Source organism: Periophthalmus magnuspinnatus, chromosome 4 (genome assembly GCF_009829125.3).
Source record: "Periophthalmus magnuspinnatus isolate fPerMag1 chromosome 4, fPerMag1.2.pri, whole genome shotgun sequence".
Taxonomy (NCBI): Eukaryota; Metazoa; Chordata; class Actinopteri; order Gobiiformes; family Gobiidae; genus Periophthalmus; species Periophthalmus magnuspinnatus.
The window spans coordinates 17,914,924-17,932,493 of NC_047129.1; the positions used below are offsets into that span (position 1 = coordinate 17,914,924).

The window sequence follows — 17,570 nt, forward strand, 5'->3', positions numbered from 1 at the left end:
TACAACTAACACAAGAAACACATGAATTTCAGAAGATGTTTGTACAGAGCTAAACTACAGTTTGATGGGCTGGGACATATAATAAAATTGTTTATCGTGAAAACGGTCGACAGTAATCGCTTTATATAACTGAGAATCTCCATTTTATTCCCAAAATGTGCAGAACAAAACTACTTCTCCCTGAGGATCTCTTCTAGGTCATTGTTGTTTTCACCTATGTCAAAGTACATTATTATAACAGTTGTTTAAACATGGAACCTATTCATAATATTAAATTACTCATAGCCAGAACACCAACTGTCAGCAACTTTAGTAACTATCATGATATAATCGTTAATCACTGTGAAAAGGTGGGTTGTCCATCACTGTCTGTTAGAAGAGAACAGCACTGTGTGAAATGTGTCCATGAGGGACTATTTCAAAAACTCCCAGAATACCTCACCTGCTTGTTAACCATTGATACTGGAACATTTAATACCAGATCACATGACTGCATATGGTATTTTTAATGTTTTATATGGACTTGTATATTTGTTTGTTTTGTTTGTTTAGAGCTCTTGGGTTCCCCTGTATAAATAAAGATAAAGAACGAAACACAATTAATTTGGCCATGATAATCGTGACACCAAACTTCAATATGGCCCCATGCCAAACTACAGCACTGGCAGTTTTTTTATGCAGAATAAGACATTCTATTTGGCATGTTGTAAAAAATTATGTTAGTTCAAAAACTTTAGCTTTTGCGATTTGCCAATTACAATTTTGATTTGATTGTGATTAATCTCACAGTCCTGTTTCCTCATTTACCATTTGTCTATAACTTGTTGAGTGCGACAAAACTTGCTTAGGGCCATTGTGGCACTAAAGACTAATTAAAAAGAGTGCTTGGTAGAACAGATTTTTTTTTCTTTTTCATTTTTTTCCTACTGGACTCTGTGAGGGAGAAGATGAGGAAACACTGCCAAGCGCAAAGAGCAGACGACTTGAAGCTAAAAAACATGATTTATTAAAATAAACTCTTGACAGCAACTACGGGTTTGATCATGCTAGATTGAACTGGTTCCTTTACATCTCATTTGACTCAAGTATGAATAAAAGTTAGGATTAAATTTATCATATTTTTGAGTCAACATTTGTGGAACGTTGTGGAAAAGCCCAAATAGTCCGATGAAAAACATGGAAGCAGATGAGGGTTCAAACGGCATGATGCAGCAGAGACATGTTTTATTACTGACTCCAGCTTTCAGACAGGCGTCCATCTGACAAACGTGTTTAAAATTCTGCTCAGGTTTCCCACAATCCTCAGCGTCTTCTCCTGACGTCATCACATCACAGCCCACACGACTCTTGAGAATCTGAGAGCGCTTTTATATCTGTGCAAAGGCTGGGATCGTGCTCATTTCCAGGCCCTGAGCGTGATTTTTTACATACCTTTTGAAAACTAAAGCATCCGCCTTCAGCTAAATCTGCGTCGCAACTTTGTTCTTCCTGAGGTCAAAGGTCATGGAGTAACTTTATGCAACAGGGTTTGGATGCGGGCGTGAATGACCTGGTTTCTGTCTGTGTTTTGTCAGGGAGAGGAAGCACATCGGAGCCAATCAGCTTCCTCCACAGTGCGTTTGGGTGCCAGGTGCAGCTCAGAGAAAGAGAAAGAGCCGGATTCAGCCTGGGGGGCTTTTCCGATTCTGGATCTCCTCCGACTGCCTGCCAGCCGCCATGTTTTTTATGCTTTAATGACACAAGACTGATTCTGATGCATCGCTGTGACTCAATGTGGAAGCAAACAAATGAAGACATAAAGAACGGGTTGAATAATAATGAACTGGCTCTTTCAAGTTGTTACGAACTACAAAAAACAGACGCACAAACCTTCAGCTACGAGGCGAATATCACTAATTGAGAGAGCGCTCAGTTGTCCCGTGAGATTTTGGAGAGTCATATTCCACAAATTGGATAAAAACACATCTAAAAAATGGGTAATGCAGCAGGTCAGACGTTTTATACAATCCCATTCTGGTTTTCTCCAACTAAACTCGAAACCTGTGAATCAGCTTCCTGTTATATGCAACATTTTTCCCATTTAATAAAGATATGATATTTTGTTTTTTAAATTGTTCTATACTATGGCAACGGTCATAATTTTTCATCATTCTGAAACCCATGAATAGTCTGCAACATTTTTAATAGTTGATAAATTAATTGTATTAATATTGTAAAGCATTTATATTGAATAGGATCCCTTGTTTATGAAGACGCTGTTTAATAACCTAACTTCACATGTTTGTTTTTGAGTGAACTTGAGGGAGCTTGTGAGTTTCTGTGTACAGTTTGGGTCAGACACATGATACTTAAATCCAATCTATTCTGCAAAATGAACTTTCAGAGCTTTTGACCCCGTTATAGTCGATTCTTCTCATTGAGCCTCTGAAGTTGTATTTGGAATGATTCATGTTTGAGTAATCTTTAATCAGTTATTTTGAAGACGTCATTTTGCCGATCAATCCCTGTTTTCACCTTACACCGGTACACGCCCACTGTGACGTACTTACTTCGTTCTTCAATTTTATTTTCTTAATCGGTGATACTCGTAAGATTCGGCTGCATCACAGTTATTTTGGTCTAAATCAAACAAAAAATTGGCAACTCGCTATTGTGATGTGCAGCTAACCATAGGGGGCAGCGACAGCTCCAAGGCTCTTTGTTGTGGTGACATTTAGGGCGACATCAGCTCCCATTGGACACCGCAGTTTTCAAACACACAGGTCAGCGGACTAGTTTCTTTTATTAAGTCATAGCATAATGATCCGCAGGTGTCAGAGATTATAACTATAGAGCGACACAAGCACAATATGTCTTCTTTAAAAGGGCATTTCCCCAATTTATTTGTTTCAAAATAACTGCTCTTTACATCATTTACTGTTTGGAAAAAGCTGCAAAATAAGAAACAAACTGAGACTGTAAAACAATCTAGACATTTGACATTGCATTTTCTCTGATAATAATTAATGCAGAAGCTACTGACATGGTCACCTTTTATTGTCCAATCAGGTGCATTGTTACTAAGAATCATGGGAAACAAACTGCCTGACACCATCTCAGACATGTGATTCTCTGTCATGGTGCATTTTCAAAAGCGACAAAAAAAAACAAACAACAAATGGTAAGAAGAGATTGGAGAACTATAAGGAAACACTTGTATGACACGATTACAGACAGGTGTTTCTGTGTCATAGTGCAAGTATCAGAAAGGACTCAGCCAAAGGACAACATGTTCCCGACTCATGGTTTGAGATCCAATACAGGCCCTTTAATAGCTTTGCGAGAGTTGTGCAGCACCATGCTTCTTTCTCTGTAGCTGATGCACAGGACATGTCTTTAGCTGACTACAGATTTTATAATTACGTTTGAGCATGTAGTAGTATGAATATGACAAAACTACAATAAACTTGGAAAATTTTAAGTGTAGTAATGCAGAAGTGTAGAATTCTAGGGCTGTACGATTTGGGAGGGGAAAAAAATCTAATTGTGCTTTTTTCTGACAAGCATTGTGAACGCGATTAGATTTGTGATTTATGCTTTAATAATAAGATTCTGTTCAATGTTATCATTTTAAATGTGTCCACAAGAATTGGCAAAGACTGAAATATGAGCTGACAAAATAATACAAGAATCACAGATCTTAAAAACTACAGAGTTAGCAGTTGTCTAATGCTGAACAAGACCAGATATTAAGTTGTTTGTGAAAGAAATGGTGGTATTTCTGAAACTGCAGCCTTTACAATTTGCTAATCTTTTCAAATTGCAATTATGATACAATTTTGATTAATCTTGCAGTTGTACCACAGACTGTATATATAAATGGACATAGCTAACCTGCTAGCCACCACGTTCCAAATAGGAAGTGATCATGGGCGTGCTTCAGGCTCCATCAAATCTGCTTCCAATTTACTTTACATTGAAAGATTGTCAACTCTCTTTCTGTAACTGCTGCTGTCAGGCTCGTCATTTTGATCTTAAAATGTTCGGATTAACCCACGCTACACAATCCTGGTGTTTCTATTTTACTATTGTACCAATAAATCAAGATATGAACATTAATAACAAACGAATCAGGCGTCTTTTTCCCCCGAGGTCAATCCCACTAGAGTTGCTAAGGTGGGAAGGGGCGTTACCTTCATCAGCTTTGCTCTAGATTGGCTCTTTGGTTACTATGATATTCGCGGTGGAATTCCAAATATCGAACTTGGCTCCAAATTCACCGCTATAACTGCTCTAGCCTCAATGAGCGTCATTTGACTGGAGCCAAACGTTGTGGGTGACATCACAATCACTTCCTCCACTTCTTTACACAGTCTATGAGCCGCACTGTATTCTTAATATGTTCCACTTTGTCCCAGTAGGAGAATTTGCATTCGACTCATCCTTCAATGCCAGTGGGGCTACCTGTGGTGTTTTTTAATGGTCTGTGTTTTCCTTTTTGTCCAGTATAATGCAACACTCAGCCCATCCTTGCCATGTGCACTATTAGGTTATAAAATGTTCTTTGCCTTCTGTAATGGTAAAAAGTATTCTCTAAACAGCCACTGCCAAAAATAGATTGTGTGTAAAAACATTACGAGCCCTGCTAAAAAAAGAGTGGATGCTATAAACTGCTTCTTTTTAGTTCCTTTAAAGGGCTCATATTACACCGTTTTCTGATCCATGTTATAATGTTGCTTCCTCATCACAAACATACCTGGAGTTGTGTTTTATTTCATTCACACATATTTAACACAAGCCCTGCATATTTAGGCTGAGCTTTTCTCTTAAATCACCTTGTGATGTCATGTGGTGATACAGGAAGTGCTCCTCTGTGTTTTAAACTCAATACACCTTCACATAGTATAATTTGGATAATTTCAGCCCTGGAATTGCCCATCTCTCCTGAAGTAAATGTAAAAGGAGCTGTTAATGTTAAAACTACCACTTCATGACATCACAAGGTGGAACGGAGCATTTTGAGCTTTGGAGATGTAGACAGATTGATAATAAAGTGTTATTCAAACATGTGTGAATGAAACAAACACAACTCCAGATATGTTTTTGACCAGGTACCAACATTATAACATGACTTAAAGCTCACAAAAGTAAATTTTGTGTAACATAGGACCTTTAAAGACGCATCAGCTGTATCCCATCATTCACTCAACCCCAGACACTGACAACATCCCCAACCAAAACTCACCACAAGTGAAGCCAACAGCCAGACTTTTTCTAATACTGCTAAAAGTGGTAGTTTTGGCAAGCTTCATTGACTAACTGATCTCGCCTTAAGCAATGCACTCCCTCATCCTGGCAAAAAGTACCTTACAACTTTATCAGCTGTCAACCATAAAAAGTACGTGGATTTATCATAGGGATTTTAAAATCACCCAAGGGAAATTGGTATGCCAAAACATAAAAGAAACCCATAGTGTAAGCAGTCTGAAGTGAGCACAAGCGACGCATTTGGCAATTAATCCCAAGTCTTGTATATAATTGCAACAGGCTGAACAAGCACAAATGAATTATCAGAAGAAGAAGTAAAAATAATGCCGTTTGTACAATGAAAAAGCGCTTATCTTGATGAAAATGCTGATGCAATTGGGAGAAAGTAGCAAGTGTAACATGTTCTAACGAGATGTGGTGAAGCTACAGTTGACTGGGAATGTGTCACTAACAATACTGAGAGTGTGCAACAAGAGACTGACAGATGTCTGATTGGAGGAGAGGAACACAAACCTGTAAAGCGTCACTTCAGCTATGTAAAAGCTCCCTCTAGTGGCCACTATCTAGAGCTGTCCAAACACTGTACTCTGACATGCATTTTAAATAATTCCATCTTCACTAAAATGCTGAGTAAAACTTAACCTCAATAAACAAATTAAATGGACCATAACTACATCCACCAATAAAATAACATTGAACTGGGCTTGCATTGGTGCAGTGTTTAAATCCAGGCTCAAAATGGTTCTATTTAGATGTGGATATGACTGAAAGGTTTTTATTCTGCGCTCTTCTTTTAATGTTAATTTTATGATGATTACTTATGTTTTGATTTGTTTGTATTGTGATTTTAATGTGTTTTTTATTCTGTAAAGCATTTTGAATTGCTTTGTGTACAAATTGTGCTATACAAAAAAACTGGCCTTGCCTTGACATGAAATAAAATACATCACATAGCAAACTGTGTGTCCCTGTCTGCTATTAGGACTGTTCCTGTTTATTACATGTGCTCATGTTCACACTGGGGTTATCTATGGAGTTATTGGATGGGCGCTTACATCTTTTGTATTGCACTTTACATCAAAACTATGCAGTGTTTGGTGCTCTAAACATAATTTCGTAGTACAATAAAAATATTGTATCTTGAATAATAAGCAGATACGTGGCTGATTGAGTTCTACCTGGATAAACTCCACACTAAAGCCAGGTTATCTCTTCCTCCGGAGACAAAGTGACTGCTGTCATCTGTAAACTTTACACAGGTGACGTCCTGATAGTGCCGACTCAGCACGGACAGTAGCTTCCCTGTAGACACCTGAGCAAGAAGAGTGGAAATATTACACATGGACACATGGACTGATAAAAATATATTTTACATTGGCCATTATCTAAGCATTAAACCACGAGGTGCAGTGCCATATGCAGTTTTAACACACAATGCAAAGGTCCTCCTCATTGTTTAATCCTCTTATACCATCACACCAACTGAAAATAGTTATCTTTTAAATCCCATGAAGGTAACAGCCCTTTCCTGCCCGCACTGCTGGTTTAGCACGGAGCAGGCGCTTAGCAAAGCTGTCAATCAAACCTGTTGCTAATGCCAAAAGGAGTGCCTTCAGGGAAACAAGCCGCCTGATTCGTCTGTTATTAATGTTCTTATCTCGGACACAGAGGGGTGACAGTTTTTCAATGTAAAGTGAATTGGAGCCAGAGTCGATGGAGCCGGAAGCACGCCTATGATCATTTGGAACAGGTGACAAGTTAGCTAAGTCTATTTATATAAACAGTCTATGCGCCTAACAGTTATAAATTTTTTCCCCATTGCTATTGTGAAGCACTTAGTGTAGTGATATAGAACAGTGATTAACTCCTGCAGTACCTCTGCAGTTATACTAAAATAATGCACGGAAGTTAGTCTTACAGTTCTCTCTGACCATGGAATAAATCTAATAGGGCCATATAAAACATATAAAAAGAACACTCACCTCCCATAGGTAAATTGCCTCTGCGACACCTGTGGCAAGGAAAAGTCCGTTTGGTGAAGCGGTCAGACAGGTGACCACACCTGGACACACGATCTTCTGCTGAAGCTGATCCTGGATAAAAAAAGACAAAGTGTCAAATCAGAATAAGCATGAAACAGAGGATGTTACTGTGCACATCTAGCCTTTGTGTTTTCATGCAAAATCAAAGGGTGGGCAAATTAGTTAACAAACTCTGTTAACTGTAGGCTAGGCATGGGATACTGAAATTTTGTATTGTAATTATCATGGCCAAAGTAATAATTATAAATCACGATAGTTATTAAAGTTGCTGACAGCTTAAAAATGTTATAGATATGAATAGGTTCCATGTATTAACAACTTTTATATAATAGCACTTTGTTATCAGTGAAAACAACTGTGATCTAGAGGAGAACATTATGGATAAAGAGGGCACTCGACAGAAATTTGGAGGCCCGGGTCAAGAGGCCTCACAATTCTGGGCCCCTAAGACCCTGGGACCACAGACCCCTTTGTCAACTCCCCTGTGGTTAGGTAGCTTTTTTCTGCACATTCTAGTGATATAATGGCAATTATTTTTGTTGGCGATTATCACGATTATATAAAATGTCCCACGAACGCCTTAGGGTCCCATCGGAGGAGTTGGAGGGCGTGTCTGGTATGAGTGAAGTCTAGGAGTCCCTGCTTAGACTGCTGCCCCTGCGACCCAGTACTCAATGCCACTGATACAATAACAAAGCAGGTCAATCCCAGTAAACAATTTTTAAATAGACAGCATCATTAAAAGGCCTGAGATGCAAGAAATAAATATGATGAACCAATAATTAGCCATAGCCTCCATAGATAAGTAGATGTTCACACGAAAATATATTGTTACATAAGTAGATAGAGTATTTATTGTGACAGGCCTACTAAAGATAGCAACTAGCAGCATTTTATTATTATTATTATTATTCACCGTATTTTTAAAATTTGACTTAGAATTAAGAAAACAAAGCTCTGCAGGTTTGTATTACATGTCAACAGTTAAGGTGAAGGACCCTGAGCATCTCCATGGTGATACCTTTCTCTGGATTTCCCACACGTTGATGAAGTTCTTGCCGAGCTGCGCGGACAGGAGGTACTCCCCGTTGAGCACCGTCAGTGTCCGGGCTGAGCTGTTACCCCCACGGTACGACAGCAGGCTGGAGCCGCTGTGCAGGTCGAATACGGTGCAGTTCCACAGCTGTGAACTCGAGTCACTGCTCACCACTACCTCCAACGGGGCCGCCATGTTGGATCTGCACAGCACAAAACAGCACGCGGGATTTTTTTTTTTTTTTTTTTAACATACATATAATAGTATAAACAATAATATTGCAAGAGCCTTAAGCTTTGACATAGGGCATTATGTATTACACAAATATAAAAAAATAAATAAATACATTATTACATTGTATATATCGAATTCAACAGGACGCGGGAAACCGGCGAGTACAAGTGGGCTTGTCGTCACTTCCGGTGAGTCGGGGAGGATGCTGGGAGCTGTAGTGCAGTTATGGATGTACTCAAGTTGATTTGTTTTACAGAAAGAAACGTTAACATTGTGATGTTTTTGCACCTTGACTTTTGTCTTTTCTAATTCAAAAATAATTACACGTTTACGATATTTATTACATTATTAGTCTATATGACTGCTACACTATCAGATCAGTTGCAAATTTTTTCTTAAAACCCTATAGCGTGAATTTAAACTATTCTACTCCTCCATGACATTGCTTAAATCTGTCTGTGCCAAGAAAATTCTACATTCAATGTCTCAAGTCCTTTTGTTTTGATTTTGGTTTTATAAAAGTATAATGTGCTCCTTTTTATGCCTCACAAAAGGTGTAATCCCCATATTATTTGTTTATATGTCATTACCTCTGCTAGATTTTGTAATGATAACGTTCAATTAAAAAAATAATAAATAAAAAAAATAATAAAATAAAACCCATAGCGATGGATGCTATCGCCGCCGATAGTTTCGCGGTTGCGGATTTTCCATTATCGTAACTCCGCAACCAGTTGTGCTCTCATGTAAATTCAAAGGGCATCTCAAAGCAGAGGCACGGGGCTCTTTAAAAACGCCACTATCATTACGGTAACGTGCTTACGTAGTCCCTCTAAAATGACCAATCAGAGCGCAGGAGTCGCTGGGATCCTCCTAGTCCATGCGAGGCGCCAGTAGTAGTGGAAGTATTAGAAGTGAATCGACGTTTTGGACATTGTTGACATCTTTTTGGACATGTTTACAAAACGAAAATGGGCGAAGAAGGAGGCGGACTTTGTAGCGGACGGCGACGAGGAAGAGGCAGGGTTGGAGGGCGGAGGAGACGGTCTGCGGGGGTCATCTCACTCCAGGTAAATGGCGTCGAAGACCGCATTTCATTATCTAAATCAGGGGTGTTCATTACGTCGATCGCGAAGGCATTTTGGGTAGATCACGTCCCGTCATCCATCCAGTAACATGACTAATATACAGGACAAACCAGTCAGATTACACCTGACCCTTATTTCACATCATGGGCGCTGCACACGCATAAACAAGCACGAGTTAGCTTAACCCTATAGCGTCGGATCCTATCGTTGCCGATAGAGTGCGGTTGCGGACTTTCCAGTACCGTAACTCCGCAACTAGCCGTGACCTCATGTAAATTCAAACGGCGTCTCAAAGCGGAGACATGGGGCTATCTAAATATCCATCCATTTTCTTCCGCTTATCCGGAGCCGGGTCGCGGGGGCAGCAGTCTAAGCAGGGACTCCCAAACTTCCCTCACCCCAGACACGTCCTCCAGCTCCTCCGATGGGATCCCAAGGCGTTTCCAGGCCAGCCGAGAGACATAGTCCCTCCAGCGTGTCCTGGGTCTTCCCCGGGGCCTCCTCCCTCGCTATCTAAATATTTTACCGTCATTACGGTAATCTGCCTCTGTTGTCCCTCGAAGGTGACGAATGAGAGCGCGGGGCTGTGGGGATTTTCCCAGTCATTTATTCGATGCGTAAAAGAAAAAATACGGATGGATGTGTAAAATAGAAGTAGTTGTGTGAAAAAATGCAGTAAATTCTGATACTTCGTTTAACACGATTTTTATGGCTATAAAAAAGACAAAACCGTAATCAACATGATTAGCTCTGTTATCGCTTTCAAACGAAAAATGCAATTTTACTCCTGGCTGGCTGTCAGAAGCTACTGCCTGAACTATGCATCCCTCACTGATCTCATTCAGTGCAAGTCAGAGCAGTAATCATCATTCAAGTAATTATGAACATGTAGGAAGTTCAAATGTGTTGCGCAGTATTATCTCATGACGTTGTGCAAGGTACATGAAAATGCACTGTACATGTAAGAATTCATAATACATTTACAAATAAATATATGTTTAACATTTTTGTATTAGGTGTTAGATCTTTCAGACACAATCATTTTAAAAGTAGCTCACATACTGAAAAAGTCTGAGCACCCCTGATCCAAATGATAACAGCTAGCGTTCAAAGAAGGCTGGTGTGCTACAGTAAATCTGCTTTCTCTGTAAAGTAGTGCACAGTACAGTACTAGGGCTCTACAGTAGATACTACTCCACGTGCGCCTGTATTACGCTGGAGTAAAGCTTCTTGATGCGAGAAGAAGTTTTTGGACCGCCAATAATAAGATATTTTACTACTTTGCAAATAAAATACTTATCTAGTGTATGCATATGTAAAAGACTGCGTTAGGCATATAAGCACCTTCTACTCCATGTTCTACAGGCTGTATGCATGTACAAAACATATTGTTCCTTAATAATTACTTGATATAATGTATTACAACATTGTTATTGCAACTGTCAGACAACTAAATCATGTTTTGATGTTTGTTTGTTTTTTACAACAAGTCCTGTCGTGAAATCTTCAAGAGGTCGCTGTAGGCACCGGGGACAAAAGAAAGGAGGTGATAGGAGCAGGTCACCCCACAGTCCAGCTTCTAGGACTGGAGGAGCAAAGCAGGAATTTTTGAGGCGGTCAACGCGGGTACCTAGGCCACCACAGTGTCTCACAGAGAAGGATGTCTCCATGGAGGGGGACAGCGCTGAGGAGAATGGGGCAGTGAGTGAAGGAGAGACAATCCCCTCACATTCACCTGAGTAAGTAATAAACTGATGCAAATCTGTCTTTTTATCACAAGGTTTTCATACAATTATCACACAAAAATATGTTTTGTTATTGCTTTCTTTTTCAGTATGAATTCGAGAGGCGGGCCATCTGGTGGCCACAGTCGCAGCCACTGTAGTCACAGGGGGGGCACTTTCAGGAGCCACTTACCACCTAGTCTCACTTCCAGGGCATGGAGGACGGAAGAGGATCCTGATGTAGCCCCACCAAAACTGAAGTTCATTCCCAGGCGGACACCAGGAATCCAAGCTCCTCTAAATATTGGGACACACACTCCACTCGACATTTTCTCCTGTTTTTTTGATGCAGAGGTGTTGAGTTTACTGTGCTCCAGCACAAACAAAAGAGCTTTTCGACACCTGGAGAGAGGGACAAAGTATCAGTGGATGGACATAACCCCTGAGGAGCTGAAGAAATTCATTGGCCTTCTGCTCTACATGGGAGTGATGAATCTCCCTAAAATGACAGACTACTGGAGAAAGCAGACCATTTTTGAAGTGCCCTTTCCTGCTACTGTCATGCCACGGGACAGGTTTAAGAGCATTTTGTCATTTTTCTGCATTAGTGACAGTGCAGAAGATGTCCATAATGACCTAGCCAGAGGAACTGAGGACTATGACCTCCTTCACCATGTCCAGCCACTGTTTGACATGCTGCGGACCCGCTGCATGGCTGTCTACCACCCTCGGCAGCACATTTCGGTGCATGAACGGATGGTAGCCACCAAAGCAAGGCTGTCACTGAAGCAGTACATGAGGGACAGGGCTATAAAGTGGGGCCTGAAATTTTTTGTGTTGGCGGACAACAATGGCTACACGGTCGACTACCAGCTGTACACCGGAAAGTCCAAATCCCAAGGCTCAGTGAATGGACTTTCATTTGATGTTGTTTCCTCCCTTGTCAACAAGGACTACTTGGGTAGTGGGTATATTGTCTATTGTGACAAATTTTACACCAGCCCACAACTATTCCGCCACCTGGGTCAGCAAGGATTCGGAGCCTGTGGAACTTACAGGCAAGGGAGGATTGGGGTTCCCACGTCACCGGAGAACGCCCTGACAAAGAGATCGCCACGAGGGTCCATTCGCTGGTTGAGGGATGGGGACCTTTTGTTTGTGAAGTGGATGGACACAAAGGAGGTGTCCATGTGTACAAATGTCCACTCAGTGTTCACTGGAGAGACGGTGCTGCGGTGGACGAAGAAGGCAGATGGCACATGTGAACAGGTGCCTATCCCCAGGCCCACAGCGGTGGGTGAGTACAACCGCTACATGGGAGGAGTGGACACATCAGACCAGCTGCTGAAAACCAACACGGCCCACAGGAAAATGAGGAGGTGGTACATCACAGTTTTTCAGCACATGTTGGACATTGCTGTCACCAACAGCTTCATCATTTCAAAAGAGCTGTCGACTATCCGTGGCGAGAGACCCCCCACAAGGCAGGATTTTCAGGAGAAGCTCACATCACAGCTTTTAGGAGTTGCTCTCAAAACACAGCCCAAAGGGCCCGCATCTAACCACCTCCCTGTCCCTACCAGCTATGGACAGTCAAAGAGCCAAAGGGCCAGCCTGGGACGGCGTCAGTGTGTGCTCTGCAGACGCTGCACTCCGTGGCAGTGTGAGGAGTGTGATATGGGACTTTGCATGCAGCTGGACAGGAACTGTTTCAGGATGTATCACACTACTAATTTTGTGAATTAACATATATAATGTTTCACTGTTCATGTTTATTTTTCAATTCATTTTGTAATTGAATGTATATATATTGCATTTTGCATGTGTTCATTTAGTTTTTAATTTCCTCTTTACTGAAAGAATCAAAAAGAATTTTCGATTTTCTTATTGTTGTTTTTTCACATACACTCATACATACATAAACTATTGCTTTTTACCAAAGATTACAAACCCATGAGCTAGTAGAACTTCAGATATTCTTTAAGAGACATTCCAAAAAATATGAAAAAAAAGTCTAGGTGAGCTATAATGGTCTATAATGTGCTCAGTCCTTAAAGGGTTGATCTATTATTCAGAATTTTTTCAATTTTGTTTTTATGAATAAACTATAGCAATAAGAATATAACAGATCAGATACAAATCCCTGTAACCCCTGATTGGGAAACATAGCAACAGTCTGCCTACATAATGGGTCGGTTTGAGAGGAAATAATGACCAAAAACTTTAATTTTTTTCCATTTTCCTTATTTATACAGGCCAATGAGATTACCAGAGTCTTTTTCATGAGCGCCCTGTGAAAATACAGAACAATACAAATACACCCTTTAAAACAGAAAGCAGGTGTGATTATAAATGTTTATCATCAGATTATTAAAGTGCATTAGTGGCGCTAATGAATCCAGTTTTGCATGTAATGTGCATATAAACATATCCCCACTTAAATAATAACTGCCATTTTTAAAATCCCACACTGAAATAAGATCTGTGGCTTGAACAGTTGGAAATAGGTCACGGGGTCAAAACAGTTTAAATATTAAAACTTGTTTATGCACCACAGGCCTGTGTATTTTTCATTCATAGCCTTGAATATGCGCTAAACCTTACAAAGTTCTGCCTCTGCTTCAGTACAGACAGGCGCAGCTGCAGTATTAACAAAGGAAATTCCATATCATCCAACACAAACACTTCCTCTGCCCTGCTCCAGACTCTGCCCATGGGGAGGGCAAAATTACAGCCTCCGCCAACAGCAGCCCGAGCCCTGGACAGACGGAGCGGTGAGCAGCCAGTCACATCCAGTGGGGGGTGTCTACAAGAGCAACTAAGACGTTCAAAACCTGGAGAAGAACAGGGAGAGAGAGGGAGAGACAGCCACACAAATGGACAAAGTGAGGACTTGTCTGATCCAGGTGAGATTACAGAGACATTGTTACATTCTTACTAATGTGTGGACAACATTACAGGTGAGACAACAGCACTTAACTGAAGAAAAAGTAAAGGCAAGCCGGTAGCCTATTATGCTAACTTAAGTTAATAGAGTTAATGTATGATTTTTGCTAACGTGATTCTGAAAAACTAACCATTTGCTGTTGTTTTTCCTCTTTGACACTGTTCACAGGTCACTTCATGTGTTAAATAAACCACTATTTTGTGCATTTAGAGGACTGAGGAGGAGACAGCTGTCTGGATTACAAAGTATTTGAAGCATTTGAACACTGTGGGGAGGGTCCATGTTGATAAGATGAAATATGAGCAGAGGTTTGGAAATGGGCTGTAATTCCGAAGTGACCCAGAAGCCGAAATTATTTTCATAGTTTTGGTCGACAAAGTTAGGATTTTGAGTCAGTCACTTTATCTCTCCGACCTACATAGCCGAGTAATCTTCTCCGTATGTTTTTGATTTGTTGCGGCTTAGTTCGGTATGCTTTTTACCTTATGAAAAGATTGGTTCAGGTATGTGTTTATTTCACACATAGGTTCCTGAGGATAAATGGTTAGCTTTAGTAATCATAATAATAATAATAATAATACATAACACTAGTGCTTTTCAAGGTGTTGATTGGCTGGAGTCCCCCAAATCTCCTGCTGTGCACAAGCATCACCTGTTAATGGTGTTAAGTGTGTGCCATGTCACGTGTGCTAACTGCTCAGGTGTGAATGGACTCAGGCCCTGTCAGCATTTATAGCACGAATAATGTAATGAATCTGTAAGCAGTTTATTTGGATTTTAATCCTCAGAACTAAGGCCGCACAATTTATCACAATCAAATCGAAATTGCAGTTTGAAGGGCTCAGTTATCACATCACAAAGGCGGCAATTCCTCAGATAATAAAATGTCCTTGACAGAGAACAAAATATCCTGTCTATTCAAAGATGTTGTTATATCTGTAGTAGTTATGATATCAACGCTGATACTGAACAGAACTTTGGTGGATCAGATATTGGCTTCCCAGATATTAGTTCAGTCGATATCTCATTTTGGTCTGTAAATTGGTGCAATAAGATGATTTACGGGACAATGTTGCTCCAAAACGTCTCATAATTCAGTTCAACTTGATTTTATTTATATAGCACATTTAAAATACATTCTAAGCTGCCTGAAGTACTTCACATAAACAACAACAAAGGAAAACAGATATACAAAAATGCAACACATGGGGAAAGATATCCTGCTGAGCTAAAACCAAACACCAGGGAGAAGAGAAGGGTTTTTAGTCTGGTCTTAGACGGTGCTACGGAGAGGATTTTACAGGCAGTGGGAGGTTGTCAGACTCATGATATTAAGTTTGTATTTTTACAGAGCTGTTCTCTTGTAAAAAAAAACAAACATATTTGGATATTTTGTTTTACCTCATGCTGTTTATGTTTAAAGTAAATAAATGCTATTTTCAGTCCCTGTCCTGGTATCGGTTGATATCAGGCAGATACTTAAAGCCAAAGTATCGGCATCGGTATCAGAACAGAAGAAGCTGGATCGGTGCATCCCTAGTTCACACCTTTACAATCATGTTCTGATATTAACGGCACTCTAGTTTATGAGTTCATATTTCCTCTCTCTTCTTTCAAATGCTCCCGCTCCGAGAGTTTTTCCAGAACAGCATCACTTTTATTCCGTATCACTCTATCTAAGACTATGTAAAGTAGACGTTCTTATCCTCCGTAGAAGCAGCGGTTAAACCCAGTGCAGCTCATGAGGAATGTTGGCCCTGAGTGTTGGTCAGGAATAGGCGGAATAGCGAGCAGGAGGATTACTGTGCCCGTTTTAGTTTGATTAAAACCCTGAGAAGGCTCCCGGGTGATTTCCACATATTGGTTGTGTCATTCCTGCTCTTTTGCATTTAATTCATTTATATTTAAACATTTTACGTTTTTCTTTTTTTGCAGGGACTTATCCTGACCTGAATAACTCCAGCGACTCCAGCATGAAGGCCAACAGCTCTGGCTCACATGTTGTCGACTCTCTCACTGCGGGTTCCACCTCCTGCAGCAGCGATGAAGACATGCCTGAGGTCAGCTCTCAAAGTGACCTGGACAGTGTGACCTTTGACCCCTGCGAGGGTTCTGCCGATAGTGAGGTGCCGTACCCCTTCGCCGGGCTCCAGGAGGTGGCGCTGGTGAGGAGCCACATCCTGTCTCTGACTCAAAGAGTGCAGCTGAACCGGAGCATCCTACAGCACCTGCTCCGGGCCCCGGCAGCTGACGGCCAATCAGCGAGAGGAGGGGAAAATAACACAGGTACTGCACATCGTCAGGATGAAATGATGTCTATGCACGTGTTTAAGAGGTAAAGGGTTTCAAACTTAAGAGGAGAAAATAACAGTAGGTACAGTACTTATTTAGGATGAAATTATACTGCGTCTGTACATGTTTAAGTGCAAAAGGCTTTCAGACTGAAGTGGATTGTTCTGTGTTTTCCTGTCGTTAATATGTAGTGTCGTGGAAATAAGACTCCTTTTTCAGGCTCTGGTGAATGTTGAAGCATAGACAAGAGTTTATTTCTTGCAAGAAATAGGTCCGACAGCATCTCCCCCTTATGTCAGACCCCGAATGCTGGAAAGCACCCAGTTTATATAGGTTGAGATGACCAGAGGACATACATTTCAAAGTAAGCATGTGACACTTCCATTGAGGAGTGGCCAGTCCAGCTCCTGTAGACATTTAGGAGCCGGTTCCCCTCAGGAGGTAACATTTGGAGTAGAGACAATACAAGGTGTGAAGTAGCATGTGGAGTAGAAACAATACTAGATGTGGAACACTTCAGGGGAGAGAGTGTGGTACTTCTGCTGAGGTGTTGTCAGACTGGCTCCTGGACATATTCATGAGCTGGGTCCCCTCAGGGGGTCAATAGGGAGGGATTGAAGGCCGACTGTATGGTCTGGTTGCATCTACTTTCACTTGCATTACAACACATCTTAACAAGTCTAGCCACCAAAAGGGAACAAAAGGGTTGGCATGAAAGGTTTTTCTAACACTGTCTTTGACGACCAAACCAAATTAGTTTTAGTTACGAGACCATGTGATTTCTAAAAGGTAAAATAATGACACAATATTTAAATTTCCATTACAGTAGTAATTGGCTTCTATGTTTCCCTGGAAAAGAAATGGAAATTATTAGACCCTTTGTTTTAATACAGGTTACAGGTGTCCAGTGGTGGAAGAAGTACTCAATTCTGTTACTTAAGTAAAAATACAGTTACTGGA

General features: G+C 40.7%; 2 protein-coding genes across 2 annotated transcripts in view; one reads left to right on the forward strand and one right to left on the reverse strand.

Moving 5' to 3' along the window:
• The window catches only part of wdr18 (WD repeat domain 18), a 70,430-nt gene extending 61,893 nt beyond the window's left edge, over window positions 1–8,537 (reverse strand). Inside the window, exons 1-3 of the mRNA XM_033965134.2 lie at window positions 8,311–8,537; window positions 7,230–7,340; window positions 6,426–6,559 (exon numbers count right to left, since the gene is read on the reverse strand). Of these exons, the coding sequence (XP_033821025.1) occupies window positions 6,426–6,559; window positions 7,230–7,340; window positions 8,311–8,520 (455 nt within the window). The 5' untranslated portion in view covers window positions 8,521–8,537. The remainder of the gene's footprint in view (window positions 1–6,425; window positions 6,560–7,229; window positions 7,341–8,310) is intronic.
• A 948-nt stretch (window positions 8,538–9,485) lies between these two features.
• On the forward strand, window positions 9,486–13,248 carry LOC117369843 (piggyBac transposable element-derived protein 4-like). Its single transcript, XM_055221527.1, has 3 exons — window positions 9,486–9,629; window positions 11,138–11,386; window positions 11,482–13,248. The coding sequence occupies exons 1-3, from the start codon at window positions 9,514–9,516 to the stop codon at window positions 13,115–13,117; spliced, it is 2,001 nt and encodes a 666-aa protein (XP_055077502.1). The 5' UTR covers window positions 9,486–9,513; the 3' UTR covers window positions 13,118–13,248.
• The last annotated feature ends 4,322 nt before the right edge of the window (window positions 13,249–17,570 follow it).